General features: G+C 52.1%; 1 protein-coding gene across 4 annotated transcripts in view; it reads left to right on the top strand.

Moving 5' to 3' along the window:
- SYNJ2 (synaptojanin 2) overlaps positions 1–22,063 on the top strand; it is a 99,435-nt gene that overhangs the window by 28,738 nt on the left and 48,634 nt on the right. For all 4 annotated transcript variants that reach the window (XM_014846953.3, XM_014846952.3, XM_014846951.3 and 1 more), the window contains 3 exons: positions 7,638–7,908; positions 11,984–12,209; positions 19,779–19,862. In XM_014846953.3, coding sequence (XP_014702439.3) covers positions 7,638–7,908; positions 11,984–12,209; positions 19,779–19,862 — 581 coding nt within the window. The remainder of the gene's footprint in view (positions 1–7,637; positions 7,909–11,983; positions 12,210–19,778; positions 19,863–22,063) is intronic.

Here is a 22,063-nt window from a genome sequence, read left to right as displayed (position 1 = left end):
GGGGGCCGTCAGGACCCCAGCCCGCATTTCTGATGTCCTCTGAATACCCCCAGCCCCGCCTGCCAGAGTGGCCCCCCAGGGTGGGCAGCGAAGCCCCTCTGAGTGTGGCTAGGATGAGTTTGACTTTTGCAGGGTCAGGAGTGTTTGGCCTCAACACATTTCTGGACCGGCCCTAGTGCGTCTGAAGGAAGGAAGGATGGAGCCTTATAATCAAGATTTTCCACATCCCCTGTGGTTACTTTGAAAAGCATTTGGCTTTAACTGGACTTTCCTTTTCCACTGCAAGTCCTCAACCCAGAGCTATGATCTGTTTTGTTTCGGGTTTTTTTCTCACCAGCGGAGGGTGTTGGGCAGCGGCGAGTGAAATTCCCCCTTCCGGTTGCCACCCACGCGACCCGCCGAGTGGAGGATGGGCCTCCTTTTTGGCTTCTTAAGGCTGAGGGTTTCTGAACAAAGAAAGAGACTTCCTCTCAGGCTCTTAACTTCGGGCAGTTGTTCAATTTCACTCTTCCTAAGGGAAAATATCCTTTTCTGTTAGAAATTAAGAAAAATGTACAAAAATTGCACAAAAGCTTTATCCCAGGTTCCTAGGTTTTCATGGAGAGCCCAAAGTCCTCCTTCCTCCCTGATATGTCAGCAGGAAAGGGGTGGAGCCCCCACCATCAGCCTGGGAGTTGGGCTTCCTGATACATATACAATACAAAACAGAGAAAGTAAGAATATAGCAGTAAAACGAATTTATCCCATGATTATAGGGGTTTAACTCTCTTTTAACCTAAGCTCTCAAGGCCTCCCTGTTTCATAGCTTCAAGGGTTGAATAAATTGAAGTCTATAATGAATTATGTCTCCTGGAGTTGTGCAGTCCACAGCCTGTGAAGCTGTACATGACAGCCGTATAAACTTTCCAGCAGACAGCCCTCCTAGATTTTAGTTCCAGCTTCACAACAGACTGACCTTCTGAGTTCATTTAATCTCTCTAGGACTGTTTTCCACTATGTGAAACCAGGAAAACTGCCTCATCTCTTACAGGGTTCTTAAGAGATTTGCATGAGGGAATGAACATGGTACTGAGCGTGGGTACTGAGTGGGAGAGGGCTGGCCTGCAGAGGGGTCCCTCAGGAAGAACTAGGTAAAGGCCTGGGCTGCATGCCTTAGGCCGTTGACTTCTGGTTGATGGTTAACCTTCACAGGCCAGGAGCTGGCCCTGTGGCCCAGTGGTTAATTTCACGCACTCCTGCTTTGGCGGCCAGGGTTTTGCTGGTTCGGATCCTGGGTGCAGACCTCGCATCACTCATCAAGCCATGCTGAGGCAGTGTCCCACACAGCAGAGCCAGAAGGACCTACAACTAGAATATACAACTATGTACTGGGGGGACTTCAGGGAGAAGAACGGAAAAAAAAAAAAGAAGATTGGCAACATGTTAGCTCAGGTGCCAGACGTTGGAGAGAAAAGAAAGTCCGCACAGGCCAGCTGAGGGCTGACTCGGTGGGCGGTGACTACAGAAGGAGAAGTCTCTGACATGGAAGTTTGGCAGTCTTTGTCCTTCAAGGTTCAGGGTATGCTGTGTTCTCTAGCAAGTCTTGAATGGAAATGGCCTTCCTCCGTCTTAGAATAATTTATTTTAATACCTATACCCAGTGGCATGCTGGTAAATATTTGACACCCAGCTCTCCAGGGGGGAAAAGCCCTGGCATGTGGTGTTTGCTAATTCCCGTAATGTAAACGCACTGACCCTGGCTGATGTCAGGCTGCCGGCGCGGAGCTGGGAGAAGACGTGCATGGCTGGCTCTCGTGAGCTGGTGTGACTGCCAGCACAGCACCTCCCACACCACGTTCTAGGAAGGGAAGGGGAAGGAGGCACTCGAGGCTGTGCACGTGGAGACAAGGAATTTAGACTTCTGAGCCTGCTGGTATTGGAGGGGAGGGCCTCGGGGGTCCTCTGGCCTCCCGCCACCAAGTGGTGGGAAAGCCTGGTGTGCATACGTCCTTTGTTTACGGATTTAAGTATGAGAGGATCCTCTGGAGCAGAAGGATGGATAAGATGGTCTGTGGGCACCCCAGGGTTGAGATGCCTGCAAACCCGGCTGGGGAGAGAACTCGGAGGCTGAGCCAACGCAGAGAAATGCCAGCGCAGGGGAAGCAGTGAGGACACGCCCAGCATTGTCCCCAAATAAACGGTATTGTGTCTGCAAATGACTCACCGAGATCCCGATGCCAGCCACTCCCACCCAGATGACAAATGGCCACAGCTAGCTTGACAGGGACCCCGTTCCTGCAGGGGCGGGGCTACTGGGCAGCTTTGACGTCAAGCTGGGTTTTGAAGGCAGCCCCCTCGAGGGAGAGAATTTCTAAGTTGATATTGAGGTTTCGGAGTTGTTTTTTCTTTATTAGGGTAAAATGCACAGAAGATAAATTACAGAGACCATTATAGCCAGTTTTCACTGTATGGTTCAGTGGCACAAAGGATGTTCACCTTGTCCTGCAACCATCACCACTGTCCGTCTCCAGAACTTTCTTCATCTTCCTAAACTGAAATCCGGTACTCATTAAACAGTCTATTTTGGGGTGGTCGCATTGCATTTCTCCACCCTGTTGATTCAGACTGCAGGCGGCATTGTCTAGACTATGAACCTCCTGCTCTCTGGAGGGGGTGTGTGTGTGACCCCTTCTGGTTCTGGTGTGTGTTTTTTTTTTTTTTGAGGACTGTTAGCCCTGAGCTAACATCTGCTGCCAATCCTCCTCTTTTTGCTGAGGAAGACTGGCCCTGAGCTAACATCCGTGTCCATCTTCCTCTACTTTATATGTGGGACACCTGCCACAGCATGGCTTGATGAGCGATGTGTAGGTCCACACCTGGGATCTGAACCAGTGAATCCCAGGCCCCTGAAGCAGAATGTGTGAACCCAACCACTGTGCCACTGGGCCGGCCCCCTGGTGTGTCTTTTGACCCATTGCTTGCCCTCCCTGCCACCTCACCTGACTCTGGCTCACAAGCTCTGACCCCGGCATGGACTTGCTTGTTCAAGCTGGAAGGGACATGGACCCCAGCTGCTACATCCTCCCCTGAGGCCCAGAAAGGGTAGGAGACTTGCCTGAGGCCCCACAGGCCACTGGAGGCGTGCAGAGCCCCGAGGCCCATCTCTGAGGCCAAGGCGAGTTTGAGTCTTGTCTTTGCCTCGCTACGAGATCCTTTCTGGTTCCACGTCCCTGGATGCAGCTTCCACGAATGACTTCTGAGACCCTCCCTGGGCCCGATTTCCTTCTTGGCTGTGAGAAAGCTGATCCTGCCTTAGTGAAAGCAAAGCCTGGACCCTGTACTCAAGGGGAGCAGCAGAGGGGACGCTCACACACCTGGGGCAGGTGACTACCACCAGCCTCACTCCTGTCCCCCTAAGAGACACCTTCTCTGTAGGAATCACGGGCCAACACCACACTGACAGGTGGGCAGGGGGCCAGTGACCCCCAACAGTCTGGTGCTACTCTAACTAGGAGTCTTTCCTTAAACCTGTAGCATGTGGTGAGCACACGAGGCTGATAAACAGGATTGGGTAGACGCGGTCATGAGGGTATTGGAGTAAGGAAGCTGCGTGCTGGGCTGAGCAGGGCCGCAGGGCCCCTTCTAGAGTGGCTGTGGCCTAGCGCAGTTCTTCTGGCCTCACAGAGTCTGTCCCCGGCACACAGACATGGTTAGTTCTAAGGAAAACAACTTCCAGGTCCCCAACTCCGTCCTATTATTGATTTTGTCTAAGAATGGGCCTGTAATGAGGGGCCGGTTTCTCACTTCCTCTGTCCCACCCACAGCCGCCCTTCTCCCATCTTACCTTTCTCCCATTGCCCCATACCTCCGGGGTGCCAAACAAAGGGACAATTCAAGATACTGTAAGCGTGTGGAGGAAGTGAGTCACCTCAACGACTAGGTGACAAATTTGTTTACAAGTCAGGTGATATTCAATTCTTTGCTTTCCACATAATTGAAGGACTTAATTGGGGGTTCAGCTGACATTTTCACAGTGATTTTGTCATAGATCATTGTTATTTATTTTTAGCATGTAACTCAGAAGGACTTTGAAGAATTCACTGACATTTCTATAATGAAGCCCTTTCTCCTCCCCTCGATGGATTAATGTGAACCAGGTTTCTTAGTGTTGACATCCGTAACAATGCGAAATAGAACTGAAATTGATATAGATCTAGTTTCGTTCCGTCAATAAATAATATTTATCGGTGGATTTATGAACTCAAAGTCCCATCCATCTCAGTAAGAGACGTCTTTCCAACAAATCTTTACTTTTTATGTTAAGTGAGTTTTTAGCAAAATGTTTTGTTCCCATTGTTTGATGGATCGTGTACTTCAAAGTCATTGCAATGATGACTCAAACCAGGAGAAACTCTTTTTAAACACTTTGAGCTTTAGGATCAGCCTAATCAATACAAGAAATGGAAGCACAAAATATGTTCCATTAGGATGAAATTCTGTGGGGAAGGTGGGATGGAAATAGGCGTGAAAATCCCATCTATTGGAGAAGAACTGGAATACATTCCTTCATTTATTCCTTTAAATAACAGGCGATGATGAGAATCAAGCCGCTGTCTAGATTGCATTGGATACTGGTAAGGAAGCCCACAATAGTTTCATTTTTACATGTCAATATTTAGCATGTGCTGGAAAATGTATTACTCACAACCATACACAGTAACAATGAAAACTTTTGTTGTCAGTTGAAAAATGAGCAAGCGGTACATGGATCAAGGACACTCTTAGAGAGATAGCCAGCCAAAGAGATGACAGACTGCTGGACCTTAGGGCTGGCTGGAGCCTGGGCCAAGGCGAGACCCACATTTGCATTCTGCGTCCAATACAGATGCACCGTGCGCTTGGGCAGGTGACTCAGCTCCTTGGGGGCCAGTCCCTCGTGTGAAATGGCAGGCAGGTGGGTGATAGTTCTGCAAGGATACAGTGGAGGGCATCAGCTCTGGAACTGGACTTGGCTTGAGTAACTTGCCCAGGTGGGGTAGCCAGAACGTGCCTTCAAATCCCAGCTCCGCCACTGTGTCGCCTGAGGCAAGCTAATTAACCTCTCTGGGCCTCCATCTTCCTTCCTATAAAATGGGACTAAAATTGGTACCTCTCCTGTGGGTTGCCGGGAGGAAGTCTGTGGCCCTGTGCCTGCTGCCCGAAAGCGCTGACTTGAGAATTAGCTGTCATTAGAGCACCTGGCTCCCACATACTTCCACGTGGTGGCTTTTATTCACTGCACTGTCTCCTGAGCCCCTCCCCCCAGGACTCAGGAGCCCCAGTTCTCCGTGGTGGTGGCACCTTCCCTTTGTCCTCATTTATTTTAAGAGCTTTTTTGTGCCTGCTGCCGCATGCCCATCGCAAGCCTCCCCCGGGCGCTGCCCTGCACAGGAAGTGCCTGCTGCCTTCAGAGCAACCCGGGCCTCCTGCCAGGGACTCGGTCCCCCCACGCAGAGGCTGTTGAGGAAGTGCTGCTAGAAATCAACTTCCAGGCTCAGATGGAGAGATGTCAAGTGAAATTTCCCTTGCCTGGCCTTGAACCCACTGCCTACAGAGTCTAATCTTGGGCTGGCAGACTAGACCCCAGGGATGGTCCTCCAGTCCCTTCAAGGGGTCGGTTCTGGGCTCTGCTTTTCCCTGTGCTGAGCCCATCAGAGCAGGCGGATGGGATGCTGGCCAGTGGCTCCAGCACAGGTGGTGGGAATATGTGCATTCGTGGGGCTGTGACTTGACGTCAGCCCCACCTTGTCTTCCAGAAATGACACCTGTCCTACTTAAGAAACTCAGCCCCCTGACACCTGTCACTGTGCCCAGCGGAACTGCCTTATTCTTACATTGTTTTAAAATGGTTTCCTGATGCTCTGACTGGAGAGGTGGGCTGTGAGCCACAATAGTCCCTCTGTTGGACCCACCCATCAATAGACATGGTAGGATGCTGAATGAGGGATCTTTACTAAAAACCAGGCGTTACCTGGCCCCAGCAGCACGCTTCTTCCTGGTAAGTGTGAGGAGGGAGTCGGGGGGGTGGTGAGCAGTGGAACTGGAGTCCCAGGGGTCTTTTATCAGAGTGTCCAGAGATCTAAGAACACTGACCGCCGTTGCTCCAGATCGTGACACTGACCATCTGGAGAAGATCTTGGGTCCTTAAACCTCAGCAGGGTGGGAGGAGTGTCCTCTGCACCAGAACCACACAGCCCCTGCAGGCCAGTTAGTCACCCAAGTCATCTCTCGGGCCCTCTTCTGAGACAGTGGAGAGTGGGGGTGCTGTCCCACTGTCCCCAGGGCAGAGCCTTGCTGTGCACCCCCACTCGTGGCATGTGTTTGTCAAGCGCCTTTCTGTGCCAGGGGTCTGCTCTGTGGTGGGGGATGCGTAACAGCCCTGGATGGTGCAGTGGGGACCCCGGAGAGGGAGGGGTCTCCTCCTCCTCGTAAAGGGGTCAGCTGTGGTTTGGGTAACCCTTTCCCAAGGGGCAGGGGGCTTCAGCTGCTCTCTCACTGGCTTATTTAGGAAGTATTCATCAAACTTGCTGTGTGCAGCGTTAGGATATGACAAGGAAACAGAGCCCCACCCCTGAGGAACCCCAGTCTACTGGGGACACAGATGGGGAAGGAGCCTGTTAACTTTGCGTGTGATGAGGGCTAACAGGGATGCTATTGGCACATAGAAGGGGCACCAAGGAGCAGGGAAGGCTCCTTGGAGGAGGCACTGACCCAGAAGGGTGGAGAGGAGTTCTCCTGGAAAAGGAGGATGGCAAGCAGGATGGTCCTGATGAGCACGAGGAAGGCTCGTGCTGTTCTGGAGGGTGGAGGCAGGGAAGCTGAGTAGGGAAGGAGTTGTGGAAGGCCTTGTTGGGTGCAGAGAGTCGTGGGGGCGTCCTGGACAGAGGCAACATCTTGTGCAAAGGCCCAGGGGTACAAGGGCATAGGGCACATTTGAGGGTCTGCAGAGGACAGCTCATGAGTGCTGCTGGATCGTGGGTGTCGTATGTGAGGAGGGACGAGGTGGGCAGGGTCGGGGTGGGAGGGCCCAAGAGGAGTTCCCATTTTAGTCGTGTGGGGAGTGGGAGCCATGGAAGGAGTTAAGCAGAGGAGGAAGGTCTGCAATCAGGTGAGTTTGGGAGGCACCCCCAGCGATGGAGCCTGGAGGACCCAGCCCACCTTGGGACCCTGAGCCAGACTGGGGCTGAGGATTAGTGGGGAGGGTGGATTTGAGACGTGGCAGATATGGGGTGAGGTGTGGGGCTGGGAACGCTCCAGGCCAGTAGCCCTCAGACTCTGGTGGGCACGGGACCACCTGGGGGCTTGTGAAAGCACAGGCCTCTGGCCCACCCCCAGAGGTCTGGGAGGGGCCGAGACTCTGCATTTCTAACAAGCTCCCAGGTGTTGCTGCTCATCAGGGGCCGGACCCTGAGAGTCACGGCTCCAGGCACAGGCTCCGGTGATGGGGCCGATTCCTGGGACCCTGACTTTAGGAACGCAGGTGCCACCGGATGTGAGGTGTGGACAGGAGTCATGGAGCGGCAGTAGGAAGAGGGACAGTTTCTGCCCCTGCGTCCTCTGAGCCACTCTGCAGCACGCCAACTCTGATCCTAAGCCCTCGCATCCGATTCCCCTTCCAGGTGGCGCTTCCCTGAGCTTCCTGGTGTTGGTGACTGGCTGCACGTCTGTGGGCAGAATTCCAGAGGCCGAAATCTACAAAATCACCGCCACCGACTTCTATCCGCTCCAGGGAGAGGCGAAGGAGGAGGAGCGCCTCACTGCCTTGAAGAAGATCCTCAATTCAGGCGTCTTCTACTTCTCGTGGCCCAGCGACGGCTCGGGCTTCGACCTCACCGTCCGGGCGCAGAAGCAGGGAGACGACAGCTGCGAGTGGGGCAACTCCTTCTTCTGGTGAGGGCCCGGGCCCCGCGTCCCCTGCCCCCCAGGTCACACGGAGTGCGGGCTCTGACGGGTGCCTGGGTCTTGACCTCCTCTTTGCATTATCCCCAGGACCTGGGTGACCTCTGAGAGCTGTGATCTGGTCCTGCTGGCTCTCAGCACGAGAGGAAAACTAACCTGGATTCCCCACCCCCGGGTCAGGGAAGCTGTTCAAAGGGGTCTAGTGTGGACTGAGGAGAGAGCGTCTGCTCTATAAGCAAAGAGCATAAGAGCCACATCTCCAGTGCCTCCTAAGTGCCCAGCCAGTGCTCAGTGCTCCTGCGGGCATTCGCCCTCTGGCTCCCTCGGCCACCCTGGTTGTCCTCCAGCGTCCACATATTTACCGCGGATGTTCATAACGCACTCATGATCTAGGCTCGGTTGCAGTTCCCTGTGGATAGTAACTCATATAATCCTCCTGGAGATCTATGTGGTGGGGTCTGGGATCCCCATTGGACAGATAAGGAGGCTGAGGCTGGGACGAGAGAGGGAATTTGCACCCAGGCATTCTGGATGCAGAGTCCCTGCTATTGATCACAAAGCCAAGCCAGCCCCATCAATGGGGAAACTGAGTCATCCTGCGAAGGTGATGTGAGGTAGTGTGAGAGGACAAAGGTGGCTGGATTTCACGTACCGATGATGTTTACGGTCAGTGGTAGCCAGCCCTGGTGGTCCAGTGGTCGAGATTCGGCACTCTCACTGCCACAGCCAGGGTTTACTTCTCAGTCAGGGACACGCCACTGTCTGTTGCTTGTCATACTGTGGTGGCTGCGTGTTACTGTGATGCTGAAAGCTATGCCACCGAGATTTCAAACACCACCAGGGTCACCCATGGTGGGTGGGTTTCAGCGGAGCTCCCAGACCAAGACACAGTAGGAAGAAGGATGTGGCCACCCACTCCTGAAAGAATTGGCCGTGAAAACCCTATGAATAGCATCAGAGCATCGTCTGATAGAGAGACAGAAGGGGAGAGGATGACGTAGAAAGACCGGGCAGGGATCCACTCTGCTGTGCACAGGGGCACTGGGAGTCAGAATCCGCTCGAGGGCATTAAGTGCAACGGATCATCTGGGTGCCCCTTCATGGACACAGGTGGTGTGGATGGCCGTGTAAACGTGTCAGTTATCTGTCTGTGCCTTGGGGTTCATGCCCCTGACGAGTCCTGTGAAACGGGGCAGTGATTTACAGACAGCGGTGCCCAGGAGCGGGTGTCAGTGGTGCTCTTCCCCTCAGATTCACCAGGAGAAACGAGTCGGAAGCAAAAGTGATGAAAATCCTGCAGTGGAAATCGTTCCAGTAGACTCATATACTGAGATGTTCTCAAAATTCTAGGATTGGCGAGGTTTATTGATGCCTTTTATTTGTACCTCTCTCCCTTTGCCCAAACAGAGGACGTCATAGGTTTCCATCATCTGATAAATGTTCTTTCCTTGGTGCATCAGAGCCCCCACAAGTGAATTCTGGGCTTCTGTCTGGGGAAACGGGGGCTTCACCATATCCTTCCATGTGTCCCGGTGCACGCCACCCCCCCAAATCCTCTTAGCTTCTCTGGTTTTGTTGAGTTTTTTGGGCAGTAACATGCCCAAACTTTAAAATGCACGTAAATCTCCTGCTGACCTTGTTAAAATGCAGATTCTGATTCAGCAGGTCTAGCCTGGGGCCCGAGACTCAGCATTGCCAGCAAGGTGATGATGGTGGCATCGATGCTGCTGGTTTGAGGACCACACTCTGAGTAACGACGTGTCCAGAGGATGGAGTGTCTGTGAATCGCTAGTTCCATTTTGCGGGACCAGCTGGCGCATGTGCCCCTTGAAGGCAGGCGAGCTTAGGGATGCCGGGGCTGTGGCTTATGAAGGTCTCTGTGCTAAGGCCATCGAGCCATGGTCACCCTGAGGTTCACGAAGTGGAGGCTGAGAGGGGCATAGGAAGAGGCAGGCTGCAAGTGGACACTAGCCTCTATCCTGAGTTGAGAGGAGGCTGCAACTCTGGAGGGTGCCAGGATGCAGGCCGTACCACACTGTGGGGCATCGTGTTGGGCTCAGGGTGGCGCCCAAGGAACTGACCACAATTGGGTCAGCCCAGCTGAGTAGTCACGGGCTTGACTGCCTAAACCCACCATCTGGGGTGCCGCATTCGAGGTCTGGACCCACATCTGGAGTCTGACGGGGTCAACCCTGAACGTGGCTGGTGAGTGAGGGAGAGGGTACAGCATGGTGAGGTCATTTTTCTGGGCTGGTTATTGACCCCACTGGTCATTGTTTGCCAGTCCAGTCAAGGCCTGGGAGGAACTCCAAGCTGTTTTCCTGTATCGATTTGGGTCTCTTCCTCCCAGCATATGAGCTGCCCTCGCCCAGGGGGTCAGGCCAGCATGACTACAAACAAGGATTATTCAGAGTTGTCCCTTTGGCAGAGGGCTCCTTCTCCTGACCCCTGGTGACTGACAGCAGCTGTGGCTGTGTGGCCAAAGACTCTAGAACATTCTAGAGGCTTTGCCTTGATGCCACCTGCAGATTTAATACATTTGTTACCATAAAGCTGGTTTATCATCTGAATTTTAGAGTGTGGCTCAGAAGAAGGAAATGTGTTTTTGTAAAGTACGCTTCATGAGCATCATTTTTCAGGCAGACGAGTGCTGTGGCCGTGAGAGCTCAGACATGGCCCTGCTCCCTGAGGGGTGTCTCAGCGCCCAGTGGAAGTGTCCATGGCCACAGTCGGGGAGGCTGGTCCAAGAGCAGGGCGTGGCTGCTGCTTGCTGCTTGGAGAAGCTGCCCACCCGGGGTGTCAGAGCTCCCAGCCCACCTCCCAGCAATGAGAAATGCTGCCATCCTTGAGGACGGCTCGAGGGCAGGGGTAGGGCTGCCTCTTTAAACAAATAGGGCACTGTGAGCCAGATTTGCTTAATTAAACCCTGGAAGGGAGAGGCTCAGCTGAGGGTTCCTGCCGCCCTGGGAGCATGACTGGGGCCTCAGAACCGCACTGCTTGGGTCCCCTGGGTGCACTGGGTGCAGCCAGAGGCAGCTTGTGGTGTCCAGGTGTCCAGAGTTGCCACTTGCACAACTTGGTAAGCTCCAGTGGGTGTTGGGGAGGCTGGGCGAGCAGGAGATGAGAGAAAGATGGAGGTGCACACACTCTTCATCAAGAGAGTGTGGGGCTGGCCGTGCTGGGCTGGCTGTGCTGGGCCTGAGCTCCGAGCTCCACGCTGCCACTTACTGCCTCCACAATCTTGGGCAAGCCCTTCATGTCTCTGTACCTCAGTTTCTTTATCTGTAAAATGGGGTGAATGATAATACCTTTCAGAGAGGTTGTTTTGAGGATGAAGTGAGTTAATCCATCCCAAAGCACTTAGAATGGTGCTCGGTGCATTGGATAACCATTGGCTGTCATCCCCATTATTATCATCACGGACACCAGGGGTCTCCAGAGGCCCAGAACAATCCACCCAGTGGGTATCAGGAAGAAATACTGGAGCTTTCATTAAGCTTTATGTCCATCTCAGCCTTTTTTATTTATTTTGGGTTGCTTTGTAACGCTCTCATTATATTCGCCTCATGGGATAGGTATATAATTTAAATAAGCATGCATATATTTAATAGGATTTTTATCACTTGTCATTTTATCATTTATTATTATTATTTAACCACAAAGCATATGATTAAATTTTTTTCTGATGGGATTTCTGATTTAAAAATGGGGAGCCACAGGTCCAAATGGAAGCCCCTCTGAAATTCCCTGAAAGGCACGTGGCTGGCTTAAACTCCACATGTGGCTTCCGGTCACTGATATTGACAGCCCGGAAGTGGCTTTGGGAAAGGCCTCCTTCCCTTGGCTGTTGCTCGTGTCTCGGTGGCCCTGCTGTGTGGGGTCTCAGAAGCCGGTGAATGTCCCAGGCCACTTGTCCTGAGTGCAGAGTTCACGGGGAGCCATGTGCATTCATCTCATCCTCAGTGGGAATGGCAGCCCCGCAGGTGCCTCATCCCTACCTCCGTGGGCGCAGTGTTGCCTGCAGGACGCGAGGTGACCTGAGTCACTGTGGGACTCCATTTTGCAGGAACCAGCTGTTGCACGTGCCACTGAGGCAGCACCAGGTGAGCTGCTGTGACTGGCTGCTGAAGGTCATCTGCGGGGTGGTGGCCATCCGCACGGTGTACGCCTCACACAAGCAGGCCAAGGCCTGCCTCATCTCTCGCATCAGCTGCGAGCGTGCCGGCGCTCGCTTCCACACCCGGGGCGTCAACGACGATGGCCATGTGTCCAACTTCGTGGAGACGGAGCAGGTCAGTGCCCAGGCCCGTCTGTGGCCCCGAGTGGATGAGAGTGGACACAGTCTGAGCAGATGTGTTTCCATTTGGGGGGTATTTGAGGCAGTTTTTGATGACCGTGCCTCCTTACTATGATAGAACAGAGTGCATAATTGGGGCTCTGCCCGCAAATGGGCCTCTGGTTTGCACGCTGTATCTTTTTTGATTGACTTCTCGTGCTGGGAAAATGTTTACTTGAGATATTTTCAGCTAAAAGGAAGCAAGAATTTTTGCCATGGTCAGGAAGGGTGGCAGTTATTCAGAGAGCAGCTGATGGATGAACCAATAGGATTTGAAAATCTTTTTAAGACAAACATAAGTAGATCAGGGCCAGCCCCCATGGCCTAGTGGTTAAGGTCGGCATGCTCCGCTTCGGCACCCCGGGTTTGGTTCCTGGGTGCAAACCTATGATGGCAGCTCACATACAAATTAGAGGAAGATTGGCAACAGATGTTAGGTGAGGGTGAATCTTCCTCAGCAAAAAAAAAAAAAAAAAAAAACGTAGATCAATAACGGAAGGATGAGAAAAGAAAATTATTTTTCTTTCAAATCAACTGAAACTTCACCCTAGCAAGTATTAGCACCTGGGAGTTGTGACATCTGCATGTTAAGCAGCAGTGGCTTTGAGCTCCCATGGAAGATGGTTATAACCATCTGCTTAATTTCTCACTGATTTTTTTTTTCCAAATTCTGTTCTCATTCCTAGAGATGCTGTCTTACAACTGTTTTTTTCCTGTCTCTAACTTGCAATCTGTAGGATGGTTCCACCATGTAGACTAACAGGTGTAATAAATTGCAGGAAAGGACCACTGTGAAAGGCACAGGTGTGATTGGCTGTGGGCATCGGGCTTCCAGCAGCCTGTGTTTACTTAGTGGTCGGCTGGCTCTGCATCCCCTCCTTGACACGCACCTGTGAGGCCTGTTTCCCACGAGGACTTCAGCCAGTTTAATTCAGCACAGATTGGAGTGCCGCCTTCCGTGTGCGAGCGGCTGCCTGTCTACCTTTCAGAGGCACAGAGGCGAGGAGCGTCCTCTTGGGGTCAGATGCTGAGTGGGAACGTTTGGAACAGGAGCCTTAAGATGAGGGGCAATTGCTTACCTGCAACTTCTGTTCACACTGTCTGCTCTCCTGGATATAGACGAAGCTGGTAAAGATCTGGTTAAAAATGACAGAAAACGTGGCCCCCAGGTGGAGACTGTTTTTCTTGTTGTTGCTTGGTGTCTGCAGGATGAAAAGTACTTCCTTTTGTTGTCATGCCCGCTTTCATGAACAGTTTTCATCCCAGTTTTTCCGCTTGTGCCTTTGAACCATTCAGTTTGTTCAACAGATCTTTATTTTTTATCACTTGCTATGGACTGGGTGCCATGCTGGGAACTGGGGGCCAAAGGTACAAAGTGTGTTTGTACGAATCAAATACCAGAGACTGAACCTGGAAGCGGAGCCGATTCAGGAGTCCGTCACTGGCGGCCCTGGAGTGCGTCCCTGCAGCGCAGCTCCTTCTCCGTCCAGCCCGTGCACGGATAATATCTTGCTTCGTCCTCTTGTTCACTGTTCTCTGGATTTTTGCATTTCAACCAGCTTTTTAAAAAATTGGAGTCTTATCTATTATATCCTATCAAGTAAGTCGTTGGAAAATGACTGTCCTCCGTGTCACTGTCCTTTCCTACAAGAGAGGGCATTTTAATGCTGGAGATGTGAGAGGACTGTATGAGTTTCCTTGAGCTGCTGTAACAAAGTCCCACAACCTGGGTGGCTTAAAGCAAACGTCTGAGAAATGTATTGTCTCAGTGCTGGATGCTTGAAGTCTGAAGTGACAGTGCTGGCTGGGCTGCGCTCCCTCTGAAGGCTCCAGGGGAACCTCCTTCCCTGCCTCTTCCAGCTCCTGGTGGTCCAGCTCCTGGTGGTCCAGCATCACTCCAATCTCTGGCTCCGTCTCCGCGTGGCATCTCCTCCCTGTGTGTCTCTCTCCCTTTTTATAAGGACAGTCCTACTGGGTTAAGGGCCCACCCCACTCTGATGTGACCCCACCTTAACTCATTGCATCTGCAATGATTCCATCTCCAAATAAGGTCACATTCCGAGGTGCTGGGGCTTAGGACTTCAACATATCTTTTTGGGGGACACAATTCAACCCATAACAAGGACGTAATCCTTTAAAGGACCACACTTTAGAAGTAGTGCATTTGGCTTTATGAAAAATCTCCCTCTTGTCTTTGCTTTTCTCATTTTTCTGCAGACTAGGGTTGGGGTCTTTGCTCTGGTTATTTCATCTCCGTGTGCCTGGTGCCTTGTGTTTGTCCCCTCTGAGCCCAATTTACTTGCTCGGGCTTGGAGGCAGGGGCCACCCCTCTTCCCCCAGCACTAAAATCTGACCTTACTTTGTTGCCATGATCAAGAAGAGGAAAGTCACTTTGGGAAGATAGGGCCAACTCAGCTGCACACTGGATGGCAAATTCATTGCTGATCCACTTGCAGTTTAGCTGTCTGTTGAGGACCTTGTCCCGTCCTACACCTTGTGGCCAGCCCGGCAAGACCTTAGAGATACCAGTGGCCTGTGCCTCCCCTCCTGGGGCCTATAGCCAGGGCTATTTAAATGGCCTCCCTTCTCAGGACTTGGGGAGGGGTTTCTTCCCATAACCTTTGTGGTCTTCCTAGTTTGTATTTTTCCTGTTTCCTCCTCTGGGCTCTGGATCACACAGTGCTGCTCTCAGTGAAGCTCTCACCCCCACCTTGCTCCCAGGACCAGTGGGTGAGCCGAAGGGCAGCCAGACACCCCCATTGGCTGTCTGCCCAGCGACGGCAGGCGGCTTCGAATGCAGCGCTCTCCCAGACTGAGAGGTTGCAACTTAATCCCACGGTGATTCCGTTTCACCAGATACACACCCCTCAGCCGAGTTTGATCGTGAGCCTGCCAGGTGGGGACACAGCAGGAACAGGACGTACGGGCTGGCCCTTGCCGGCAGGTGGCTTCACCCTCCTGGGGGTGCCTCTCTCGGTCAGTGCTCAGCTGCAAAACTCCTGCCTGGAGAGAGACGGGAAAGACAGCAGAGCAATTGAGGGCAGGGAGAGATCTGTGTGCTAGGGGACCGTGCAGGTGGGGCAAGCCGTGGAGTGGGAGGAAGACACAGATGAGATTGAGGAGGGCAGCGAAGGCACATGCTTCCTTTGGAAAGCATCCTGCTGCGGGATGCCCAATGATACTCACAGGACTGGGCATGGTCCTGATGGAGGATCCTCCCTTCCTGGAAGCCAGCTCCAGGTAGTGTCTAGCGTAGAAGCATCATCCCCTTCTCTAAAAGGCTTACGGAGGCAGGATGAGCAGAGATGGCTGAGGCGAAGCAGCTGCTCCCAGAGGAACGAGAAACTCACGTTGCTCCACTTACAGCAAGAGAGCCGCTTGCTCTCTGTCTCTGGACTCGTGGGATGTTTTTATTTATGGTGCTTTGTAGCAACAAAGGTGCTGAGGTTGATCTAAGCTGTTTTCTTTTTTAACACAAAAATCTTTCTCTAAGTCGAATCTGTACTTCCCAGCGTTCCTGCAGAGCGCGGCTTTGCCTTCCTGCCCTGCCGGCCGCCTGCTGGTGATGGTACTTCTAAGGATAAGTCGGGGATTGGCGCAGCGGGAGGATGCTCAGCCTGCAGGCGTTTGCTGAGCTCTGGGAAGCAGCTCGGGGAAGGGAGGGCGCACAGTGAGCGTGAAGGAAACCTCCCTGTGCCCCGTCCATGTCCACCCGTCTAGGACTGAGGGGATCTGATGGGATCCTGGAGAAGTCATTAGTGAAACCACAGTGGGTTCCTTCCTGGCCAGTTAAATAAGACTCTCCACCGGAAGTAGTGGTCTGATAGAGTAAAGGATATTTGCAGCAAATAGGAGGCCACACAGAATCGTTTCCAGAGTCATGGTGTCCCCGAACAAAGGAAGTGGGGACATTTATTTCCGATGGGAAATGAATATTCACAGGGGAGAGGTGGGTATTGACTTGCGCAGGCTCAGTTGGAAAACACACTTCCACACACACTACAGGTTATGGCAATAAGGCCTGAGCTCCTCCTGCAGAGATCTTAGCATTGAAAATAAGGCAAAGGTCAGAGGCGGAGCTCTCGTGGTGAGGCTGGTCTGGTTCAGGGAGGTTGGTGACTGCATCTCCTCAGCATAACAAAAGGGAAAAGAACAGTTTGGAAAAACAGTTAAATGCTTCCAGACTCACCCTTGAATTCCTCAGGGCAACTAGTGGGTGACGGATTAGGATCGCTGATGGAGTACGGCTGGTCCTGCTCTCTGGAGCTCGTGGAGCCATGATTGTGAGCCCCTGGTCGGATGGTGTCGTGGGGCAGGCAGAGTGCACCCTCAAATGGGCGGCCTTGGTGGCTTTGCTTATGGTGAAAGAGCAGATGGAGGGTGCATCTCAGGCCCTCAAATCAGTGATTCAGTAGACACGGGGCGGGGGGTGGGGTAGATTCTTTCAGGTAGCACAGAGTTGCCTGCTTCGTGAGCTGACGTTTAAAGAAATGGCAGGCTTTGAACCTCGGCCTCCTCGCCCAAGATTGGCAGGAGGAATTTGGTGCTGAGCTCGTGGCGGCAGGAAGGAGCCTCCGCTGGGGCAGCTCAGACCCTCTTAGTGGGAGTGGAAGCCCTGCGGTCAGTGCATGCAGGTGGCTGAGGAATTGCCAAGTGGTCATTATTTGCAAACAAACGACTAAACAAAGACAGATTGGCAACTGGGCTTCTCCTGAATGCAATGCTCGGAGAGCCAGAAAAGGAGGTGCTTTTGGCATTGTCCACTCTGCCTACTTTTAACATTTTTCCTAAGAGGGATGAACAGTCTTTCTTCTCCAAGGCAGGCTGTGTGTGTGTGTGTGCACACATGTAGGGGGTGTTTTGTGTGTGTACGCATGCGTGTGTGTGTGCTTTTGTGTGTATTGTATGTTAGGTGCATGCACGTGTGGGTATTGTGTCATGTGCGCACACGTATATGTTGGGTGTGCATTTGTGTGGGGGGTGTGTGTGTGTGCACAAGTGCAGAGGCATCCCAGTGTCCCTGGGAGGGAGCCTGAGTCCTTCCGGCTCTGCTCTGAGTCATACCTGGTGCACTCGCTCTGCAGCCATGACTCACTGTGCAGATAAACAAAACCCAAAAAGTCCCCTGGGTCTCCCAAGAGATAACTATCTGGCCATTGAAGATGAGGTGGCTGATTAATCCAGGGAGGTTAGGATGACTGTGCGCGTCCTCCCAGGAAGGCAGACTGGCAAAGAACTGGTTTGCAAACACCTCATCCGGAAATCGAAGTTCAGCCAAAAGCCTTTTAGATAAAAGTGTATCTATCTGGTCTGCTTGTCCCTTTCGCTTTATGGTCATAGGGTTCCTGCTCCCGCCACTCTGTGAAAGGGGCCTCTCAGGGTTGCCAAGTCCAGGGGGTCCCAGGCCTGCCCTGGCCTGGCCTGGCCTTGCCGCCACACGGCCATGGCCACAGTGGAGTCCCTCCTTCCTGAAATGCCCTGCTGGTGTCCATCCCACCTCTTGTCTATCTTGTCCTGGGTTAAACCCTTGTTTGCGTCTCTGCGTCCTCTGCAGGGGCTTCGTCCACACTCACGGGGCAGCATGTTCCTGGAGGCCTGCCATGCCCTGGGATCACACTCCCTCATTGACTCCTCCTTCTGTGACCAGGTGATATTAACTCCCTTGAGAGAGAGGGAAACTGAGGCTGGAAGTGGTTAAGGAACGTATCCAGGGTCATCCTGCTGGGCAATGGGAGTTGGCACATGGAAGCTGGACCCAGGCTGCTGTCCCAGAGCCCAGTGCTGACCTGCTTTCACTCTCCATCCCGCCTCTCCTCCCCCGGGGACCCCAGATGCCCTCTGTTAAAATTACATCTGTGAGGTGAGACATCCCATCTCCCACTAGTGTTAAAACATATGTTCTTTAGCCCAGAAAGGAAAGCACCGTAAATCCATCACGAGTGTTTGATGACCAGGTTTATCCTATCACCTTGGGAACAAAGAAGGTGGTCCTGATGATAGGATGGGGACCCAGAAGTAGAATATTTTCGTGTAGGAGGGAGGAGTGCAGAAATTTGGAGGCATCTTCTGGCCCCAGGCGTGGGGTCTGGCGCGCTGTGACTGCCTCTTGGTGTCTTCTGAAGCTGGTCCCGTGTAAGTTCCAGGTTAAAAGGATCGCGGTCTAGTGCTGGAAGTACTGCAATTAGCGCATGTTAATTAAAGTGAAGGGTAATGTTCCTTAGCTTACAGCAGATCCTGGGCACTGTTAGGAGTGGCCTTTATGGAGAGATGTTAGCTGAGTTAGTTTCTTTCTCAGCAATCGGGACCTGTGCAGGTCACACGTGCAGCTCAGTTGTACGCACCGAATCTCCTTGTAGCTGACTCCACCTGCCATACTGTAACCGATCTGCTACTTTCTTCTCTTTTTGTCAGTAGAATAATAGAGAGTAACAAATGGGCTGGTAGTCAATATCTGGAAACAGACAACCCTTCCTTAACCCAGTGCTTTTTTCCTTTGGGGATTAAGGGATAGAATTTCAGCTCAATAGTATAGCCGCAAACTCATGGAATTCCCGTAGTCCAGGGAAGCTGCGGGCCTGATGTTCAAGTCCTCCGCAGCGGAATTACTAATGAATGTGTGATCTGAGCGTGATCTAGCTGCCTGGAAAGCTGCCCTGTAAGGGAGCAGGCCAGTAAGAAATGGAAAGGACCAGCAGCATCGCCCAGGCCGGCCCTGCCAGGCCAGGCTAGAGTTACTCAGATAAAGGACAGCACATCTGATAACTGCCACAGCCCCGCCTCATGACACTCAGCACTGTGCTTTTTGTCCTTTTAAAGCTCCCTTGTGCTACAATGTCAGTGGGGGCCAGCAGGCCCATGAGGAGTTGGTACCCTGTGTGCAGGCAGAGGAGGAGATATGTGTCTTTAATGTATCGGTTTCATCTGCCTCTATGCAGGTGCTATCACACTGGAAGCTTGTGGAAGCTGTGTTGTGTGTTGACTTAGTGGCATGTTCAAGAACACGGTGGCAGAAGGCCAGGCCAGCTACAAGTCAAGTCAAGTCTTGACTTGCGTTGTCAAGTACAAGCCTCACTAGTGCCGTCAACTAGGTTTTGGGGCTATGGCTTGTTCATTTCATTCAGTCCTTTTCCAGTCGCTCTCTGCTACTTGGCAAGGTGAAAATAGAGGGCTCCGAAGAAGTTCTTAGTTAAATTCCTAAAACGGGGGGTGGAGGGGCGTTTCAGGAAGCTTGGTAAGGTGGTGCGAATTCCCTGCCTGCTGCAGCAGACCGTGGGAGGCCCGGCGCCCGCTCTGGACTCCTCGGAGGCTGGTCGGCAGCCAGCATCCCGTGAGTGCGCGGGGCCGGCCTGTGGGTCAGGCGGTAGCCCGGCCACACTGGGGAGAGGAGCCGAGGGCGCTGGAGTGGCTGTCTGCCCTTCATTCCGGCTGGTGTCGGGTCTCAGGCAGCCGGATCCCGTTACCCGGCCCCAGGACATTCGGTTTCATTGAAGAATACTTTCTCCCTTTATGTTTCCTTGTGGTGCAGACTATTTACATGGACGATGGAGTGTCGTCTTTTGTCCAGATCAGAGGCTCCGTTCCGCTGTTTTGGGAGCAGCCAGGACTCCAGGTAGGTAATAAAAAAAGTATGTCCACGTGTATTACTGTTGCCCCGGCCCTGTCTTCTAAACAGCTGTGGTTTGTTTCTTTTAACCATGTTTCTTTCATGGCACAGTTTCTGGTCTTTGTCCTCAGCCCAGTTGGCTTGAGCTGAGCTGTCAAAGCGTGCACACAAGCGTCTGTGGGTGTGCGTGCATGTCTGGTGTTTATACAGAAACATACACATTGTGTGTAATTTTCTGATCGCGAGCTCACCGTTGAAGCAGGTTAAGCGGGAAGGTCTTTGCTCATGAGTGAACCGCAGGGTCATTGAGTAGAATCACCTTAAGTTAGACCCAAAGTTCAGTGTATTGAAAACGTGGCCAAAGATGCTTTTTGGGAGTTGTGACGTCCCAGAGGGCTGTGAGAGGTCCTTGGGGCCCGGTGGCTGTGCACCAGTTCTGGCGATTGGAGGTGCCTTTTGTGGGGCCGCATGGGAATTGCATAGAGCTTTCTCATGATTTCTAAAAATACACCTTGCCATCCCAAACTGGGCTCTGGTCAGTGCCAGAGGCATTTGGCATGCTGGCTCCTGGGGAGAATTCAGGATGTGGTGCCATGTTCCAAGAACACATTTGTCGTCAATGAAACGCGCACTGCCTCATTCTTGAGTTCCTACCCAGGGGGGTCACGGACGAGTGGACTTGAAATTCCTCAACACCAGCCCTGGATCTTCCTCCCTGGCCTGCAGGAACGTTGGTGCACTCAGAAGACCTCTCTGCCCGGGCCTCTGTCCCTTCGACTCTTCTTACCCAGGACTCTGCATGATGGCAGTTGGGTCATCAGCCAGTGGCTGACGAGGCTCAGGGCCATCTGTCAGGTTCTTGGGGGTGTTTGACACAACTCGGTCTTACACTAGCCCTTGACTTGACCCCGTGTCAGCAGTAGGCACTTTGTCCTCGTGACTGTCATTGTGCTGCAGTTGACAGCCATAGAGAGGAACCATGTCAGTTCTTCAAGTAAGATGGATGGATGAGGGTCTCGTTTGGGCTCTGACTTCTGTGGAGGGGAAAGAAGGAAGCTTTATTAACGTTCAGTCTTTCCATTAGAAAGGGAACAACTAAGATGAATGAGGATGGCTGGTGGCTTTAAGTGATGGCTTGGAAAAGTACTCCCGAGGATAATTATAACATGGAAAATTCCTCTGGAGTTCATTCCAAAAGAGTTATTTTTTTTTAAACAGCTATATTGAGATATAATTTATATACCATAAATTTCACCCATTTCAAGCATACAAGTCAATGGTTTTTAGTGCGTTTACAGACTTGTGTAGCCATCATCATAATCTAATTTTAGAACATTTTCATCGCCGCTAACAAACCCTTTACCCATCAGTGGTCGCTCCCCACCCCCTCCCAGCTCTCCGTGAGCAACTGTTAGTCTACTTTCTGTCTCTATAGATTTGCCTGTACTGAACATTCCAGAACGGTTTTTGAAACTTGATCTTCTTTAGATTTGGAGTTTTCCTTCTGAGGCTTCTGGAGCTCTGCGTTTAGAAGCATAAAAAGTGAAGATCAAATGAGTAGAGTGCGAAAAAGAAAAGAGGGAGACCGCATTATGTTTCAAGTTAAAATTTGTAAGAAAGACAAAACTTGGGGTGCTGGTCATGATACAGTCCTAGAATTTGGAAAGGACCCTTTGAAATTCATCCATTTCACCCTGTCACCCAGTTGAAGGGTGCTTCTTCCAGCATCTGTGAGAGGCTGGCCTCCAGAGGCCACCATTTGGGTGGCTGCGATCATTAGTGAGTTCCTCCTTGCGTTGTGCACTGTCCGTCTGCAGGCTGTTCTGGGATGCACCAGAGTAAGTCTGATTCCTCAGACCTTCAAGGAGGATGCTCATGGCTCTTCCTTTCTCCCTTTTGTCTTCTCCAGAATCTTCCAGCTCCTTTGGGCATCTTCTGTCCTATTTCTAGGACCCTCCATGTTCTGGTGTCCTTCTAAAAACAAAGCAGAACTCGTTTGTCGTTCCCCTCTTTAATTTTGGTTTCCAGGTTGACCCTCTTGATGCTCCAGACACAGCCTGACCCTGTCGTGGAACACCTGCCGCTGAGTGTGACACAGACAATGTCAGTGGAACCTGGTGGCCCGCTTTCCGGCGGCTCTAGTACCTTTCAGATTCATAACACTTGTGCTTCTCCAGAGCCTCCGTGGTTTCTTCAAAATAAGTTTC

The sequence above is a fragment of the Equus asinus genome, chromosome 1 (assembly GCF_041296235.1).
Source record: "Equus asinus isolate D_3611 breed Donkey chromosome 1, EquAss-T2T_v2, whole genome shotgun sequence".
In the NCBI taxonomy this organism is placed as follows: Eukaryota; Metazoa; Chordata; class Mammalia; order Perissodactyla; family Equidae; genus Equus; species Equus asinus.
The sequence above is the reverse complement of the archived record's forward strand: the minus strand, read 5'-3'. Positions and strand labels throughout refer to the sequence as shown.